The sequence below is a fragment of the Tyto alba genome, unplaced genomic scaffold (genome assembly GCF_018691265.1).
Source record: "Tyto alba isolate M040663 unplaced genomic scaffold, T.alba_DEE_v4.0 Super-Scaffold_14, whole genome shotgun sequence".
Classification (NCBI taxonomy): domain Eukaryota; kingdom Metazoa; phylum Chordata; class Aves; order Strigiformes; family Tytonidae; genus Tyto; species Tyto alba.
The window spans coordinates 58,257,312-58,263,311 of record NW_024881276.1 but is presented as its reverse complement, the minus strand read 5'-3'; the positions used below and the strand labels follow the sequence as shown (position 1 = coordinate 58,263,311).

Genomic DNA, 6,000 nt, shown 5'->3' with positions numbered 1-6,000 from the left:
AGGTGACAAACCTCAAGAAACTTTCCAGGTTAGCTTGTGCCCTACTCTGGTCTCCCCAAGCCTCTTCATGTGCATTGTTTTTGTTCCAGCTTCATCTCCCCCAGCTCACAATCTGTCTGTCATGACTCACACGCTCTCTGGCTTTGATTTAGACTCCATCTGCTTTCTCAGCCAGTCAGATCCCAGCTCTTCTGTGACACACCGTAGGAGAAATGTGGGACTGGAACAGAACATATATTGGTATTCAGGAGAGAGGAGGGGGAGGTGTACTGACTCCAGTCTCAAAGTTTCGCCTTGTCTCATCTGTCTCAGTGCAAGCATTTGGTTAAGCTGCAAAATGTAAGTCTGTACTTACTAGTGATAAGGCTGGGGCTGACCTGGAGAAACTTGTCCATCCTGAGGGTTTGTGGACACTGATCAGATTTAATCTCAGAGTGATGCCACTCACTGCACATTTATGAGTTTTTAAAAGGAATGTCCTTTCTCCCCTGCTTATTTAAAGGACTATCGCTGTTCCCTGAGAAAAAAATAGCAGTTGCTTGCCTCTTCTCTGCAGGCAAGGGAAGTTGATGTAAAGGTATCAGGGAGTCTGTGTGCTAATGCCTGGCAGCCAGAAATGTGCCACAACCCTCTGGCAGAGGCAAGCAGCTGGTATGCACAAGAGCCTGGCCCTCAGATCACCATTTCTTCACAAGGACAGGGTGACCCTAGGAGAACTGAAGATCACTTAGGCAGTGAAAGGCTGTTCCCAGTTAGCTTATAGAGGGGGATCATGGATCAAAGACAATGCAGAGCTGGTGGGCTCTGAATTCCAGACAGCAAAGATAAATCTATCCCTCATTAAGGACTACCTGGGGAGATTTCCCTCTACTGTAACCTTGTCACAGACTATCCCACCCATGAGCATCATCAGAGAGGAACTGGTGCAAGGTCAATCCTTGGAATTGAAGCCCAGAGGGAATTTTCCTAGGGAGACCGGGTTAGAGGTCATGATATTTTTTACTTGCTCCCAGAACAGCCTATGAAAAACCACCTGTTAAGGTGAAATTGGTCACTCTAAGTTAGATAATGTTTTACTAATATAGGGAAAGGTGATGTGGCCCAACATCCAGGAGAATACTCCCAAGAGCATATCCTCAGAGCCTGGATTTCTTTTCTGTTGCTGATAAGTGGAAACACATCCCATAGTCTGCTTGGGACCGCGTCTAAGTGCCATGACACACCAAAATATGATAGAAAGAGATGTATACTGTTAGAGGAAAGCTGCAGAATACACAGAATTTGATTTTGCCTATTTACTGAGAAAATCTCACAAGGACAGTAAATTAAACAAAGCGGCATCTTATCTTCAGATGCTAAGATTTTGCATGCATAACACAAACTGACAAGACATCTTTTTGCAAGATACTGCTCAAGATCTGCTCTGGATTTAGAACTGGAACAGAGAAGGATGCTGCAGACAAGGGTTGGGGTGTCTGCTGTTAGTCACAATGGAGACAAGCTGGAAGAAGTTAGAGCTGGAATTCTCAGATCTGAGGTATGCAGAAATGTATAGAAGGTAGGCAGGGTAGAATTACCAGGAAAGAGAGCAGGAGTTTTCAGAGAGAAACCTGTTTTCAAAGCGTAGAAAACGTGGTTTCCCTCTGCTGTATTTCTTGTCAGCCTGCTAACACTCCATATTTTTTTTTTTTTTGAGTTCTTATCTTTTAAGACTATAGCTTTGTAAAAATTGTGAACAGTGACTCAGAGAGACAAACACAGGTATTTGAAATATAGGTGCATATATGCTGGTTTACTCCTCTTCCTCCAACACTGAGGATGCCCCCTCTTAAGATTTTCTCATTCTGTTTAAAAATTCCAGAAATAAAGGGCAACAGAGAGGCTTTCCACCCTTCCAGTGCTTTTCTTAGAGCCCTGGCTGAATTCAAGACATGAGACATAGACCAAATATTTTCCTCCCATCTGTTTTTAGGTCATGGCTCAGCTAAAGGACAGAGATGAAGCTCCTAACTTTCACCCCATCAAGGAAAATCCCAGAGTAAAGATTGAGAAAGAGGAAAAATGTTCTACATGGGAATGTTTGGGGGAGATTCAAGATAAGATCTAATGAAAAGGAACTGCAGCAACACGGGCAGGTTTTCAGTCAGAAGCAGCAATATGCTTCTAGGCTGGAGATCTAGCTGTGTTTACACTGGTGCATGCAAGCCAGGTGTGACTGGAAGGATGACACCAACGGAGAATGAGAAGAGCTGCTCCTCCTCCACTTTCCACATGGCAGATTGACCCAGAGCAGAGAAGAGCTTCTCCTCCTCCACTTTCCACATGGCAGATTGACCCAGAGCATCCTGTGTCCAACAGTATTCATGTACTGTTACAATACCTTCTGCCATCTCGTGTAGACACGTAAGCATTACAAACCAGCCCTTAACCACCTTGCAGACCACATCTGACTCCTGCACACACCTGTATAGTACAACAGTCTTTGCACAGAAATAAAGCAGCAGAAGAAAGGGTCAGTCTGATGCCCCTTCTCCCAGCTGAATCAATTCTCTGTGGGGATTGCAAAGACCATCCCAAAGCTTCTCTTTGAGGAGCAAACACAAGAAGACTGGCTCAACTGAAGAGTGTGATGGACTATTCCCCTCACACCAGCTATAAGGGGACATCCTCATCTTCATCTTCATCCTCATCCAGGTCAGTGGAGCGTAGGCTTATGTCCTTGAGGATGTCTGAGATATTTTCAGCTACTGGCCCTGCCAGCTCCATCTCTTCCAACTCATTATCAGTGGCATAGGTGGAACACAGGACTTCCCCCTCTTCATGCAAGTGCGAGGGCTGGGAGGAGTGTGAGCAGGGAGGCAGTGGGCTCTCTGTGCCCAAGTGTGCTGCTTGCTGTGCTGCCTCCATGCAGTTGTCCTGCTGGCTCCACACCTGAGTGGCCTGACTGACCTTCTCACTGCTGATGGAAGTCCGGTTCGTATCACGGAAACTGGCAAGGGGTGGGCGGAGGCGAACCCCAGAGCGTGTGGAGCCCTCTATTGCCTTCTGTAGCTATGGGAAGAAAAAAAGCTCAGAAAAAATGGATGAAAGGGAGTCTGATCCAGCCCTACCCAGCATAGATTCATCTACACTCCAGGGTAAAAGCATCACAAATAGAAGGAGGGACAGGTCTATCTCTGGGGCCTGTGGAGATCGTCTTTTACACTGGTGGTGTAATTCTTTATTCCACGGTAAATAACAAATTCCACACCACTTTCAGAGACAGTAATAGCCATCCAATTAAGAGCCCTATGTTAATGAAAAGGATGAACCATCTAACATCACTGTAAGCAACACCTGCTGCCTTCTCTGAAATACAGTCATCCATTCCTCTACCTGGCTTCCAAGGGGTTGACTCAGAATTCAACACTGGATTGAAAATGTAGAAATCACAGTTATATATATTCCCAGCTGGATCCTCCAGAACTTGTAAATTATTTCAATGATCCACAAGACATTTGCAGTTGATCAGAGGGAGATGAAAGGATCTTTACTTACCTCTTCCAAAGCCAACACTCCCCTCAGCTTCCCCATACTCGTTACATAGGCATGGCTGAGGCCCAGTAATGAGAACAATGTATGTGTCTATGAGCAAAACCACAAAAGACCATTTCAGGGACTTCGGAAACTAGTAACATGATACTCAGTGCTAGAGCTGGGACTTGGGACTTAGAAATTGGAATTAAAAAGGTGCACGTCTGTAGCTATCCCAGTGAGAAACTACATCTTCCCTTCCCCTTTTGTAGCTAGCAAGTACTACCCTTTGATCCCTCTTCTGTGAAGCCATACTTGGGATCGGGTTGATGATGGAGAGCACATTCTCAAGGTCACTCCCATCCTGCATATGGCAAACAGAGATTCACATGCAATACCCTCTGGATCGGGGGATTTATGCAAATCCTATTTCATTTTGGTGCTGGAAACGAAACTATCATATAGTAATATGCAAAGTCAGAACCTGTAAAGATTATTTATTCCAGTGATTCCTTTAACACTACAAGATTTCTTTTTTCCTCTTCCAGAATATTTCCCATCAGAATTTAAGTTTGTTGCTGCTTATCCAGTGCAGTGGGAACAATGAGAACAAGCTATTCCCTTTCTCTTACAAAACCTTCTTAAAAGGACAGCCTTCTTTTATTCAGTCTAAATATGCCCCATTATTTTACTGTTCTTCATAGATCAGACTTTCTAAAACTTTCAGCATTCTCAGTGCTCATCTGTGGCATATTTCCAGCCTCCAAGTTCTTTAACCTGAGCTGTAGCTGGACTTTACCTGTGGCCTTACATGAAGTCATTCTTTCACATCTGGAGTTTGCGTTTTTTTTTTTTAACATCACATGAGATATTGAATGTCACGTTCAAATGTAAACTAGGGAAAATCTCATTTCTCAGGAACAAGACATTTTACCTTAATGTAAAAGAAAATCAGACTGGTTAAATACAATTTGATCGTGATAAGGTGTGATATTCTTGCCATTGTCAGTAGTCTCACATTTAGCTCTATATATGTGTACCTCAGACAGTTTGATTATTTATTCCTGCATTTTTTGTGCATCCAAGTTAAGTTGATTTTGTCTGTTATTTCAGAGTTTCTCATTTGATTTTTTTTACAAGAGATATGAAACTTTATCCATTTGCAGCCTTCAGGTATAATTTATTGTAATCCCTATATTCTCAAAGATAAATGCTAGTGGTTTTCAGATCACTTCATCCAACCCTTTGGAAAACACCAGATTTATCTTCAGTGTATGTTAACCTGTTCCTATTTTGCTCAAGGCTGAGCTCTTACCCCTTTTATAACAGTGATTAATTAATTTTGTGCAAGGCATATGCTGACTCTTCACATTAAATTAATATTGATAAAAACGTGAACTGTGCACTTCTGCTTCAGTAGACTGCTCTTCCTTCCCATAGAATGAAAGCTCAGTCCTCTCTTACTCCTGATACATGAGTGCCTTTATCTCCGGACACTCTGTGCTAACTCTGTGCTAGAGGTTGTACGATCCAGGTTCCTCTTTCCTTGTGCTTCAGTTCAGTGAAGAGCCTATGATATAGGGTGGTTTCAAGCAATCTTCTCATGCACTGAGGCAGACTTTACACCCTGACATAAACACCCTGATAAATCCAGGAGTGCTCATTCCAGTGCTGCCCACTGACAAAGCACAGTGTAAATCTCAGTATAATGCCCCCAGCAGCAAGGCATACAATGTGTCTGTTAATGTAGTGGCTGGAAAAGCCTATATGGTGTTCAAAAGCTATTTTAATAAATGCACTCAGACTTATTATCATATAGCCTTTCATTTTGCAGGAGATTGGAGGTATATGCGGAAGGTTATAGGAACCGAGTTGGATATAGCTGTTGATAGTAGTTGTAGGTAAAGACAAGGAGAAGAAATAAGTTGTAGGCTAGACTTGTAATGATAGCTAGGGTGGAGAAAAATGACGTATGCCTCAGAGAGACATCTGCACCCACCTTGTGCAGGGAAGTTCTCTCCACCAGTTGGAAAGGGGAAGGGTCTATGTGGCAGCTGTCAAAGCATACATTCTTGTTCAGCTCCTCCTGTTCCCAAGCATCTATCTGACACAGGAAAGAAGAGGAATCACTTTTACAGTAATTAGCAGTGTTGCTGTCTTGTGTACCCAACCTAGACCCATTCTACTGTCAATGCTTCTTCCTTCCTATGTAGTTCATTTGTCTTGCCCATTATATCACACCCCTCAGGTCTCCCATCTATCTCTTTCTTGCCAGATGTCAAGTCTCTGTGGAAACAGAGCAATTCCAGTACATCAGAAGTTTCTGAGAAAGTGAGCTTTTGCTCCTTCATGCTTAAAGATGGAGTGAACATCTCAGCTTTCCTTTCAGAGTGCATCTTCCCCTTGTCATTGCAAGATAATTGTTCCTTTGTGTAAAAAAACCAAAGGAACAACATAGACCCACCAAAAGATTTAGCTAAGGGGGAA

At 43.2% G+C, this 6,000-nt stretch overlaps 1 protein-coding gene across 1 annotated transcript in view; it reads right to left on the bottom strand.

Annotated features, from left to right (window-relative positions):
• Positions 1-366: 366 nt before the first annotated feature.
• CLCN1 (chloride voltage-gated channel 1) overlaps positions 367-6,000 on the bottom strand; it is a 43,414-nt gene continuing 37,780 nt past the window's right edge. Inside the window, exons 21-23 of the mRNA XM_032997519.2 lie at positions 5,513-5,617; positions 3,538-3,624; positions 367-3,051 (exon numbers count right to left, since the gene is read on the bottom strand). Of these exons, the coding sequence (XP_032853410.2) occupies positions 2,653-3,051; positions 3,538-3,624; positions 5,513-5,617 (591 nt within the window). The 3' untranslated portion in view covers positions 367-2,652. The remainder of the gene's footprint in view (positions 3,052-3,537; positions 3,625-5,512; positions 5,618-6,000) is intronic.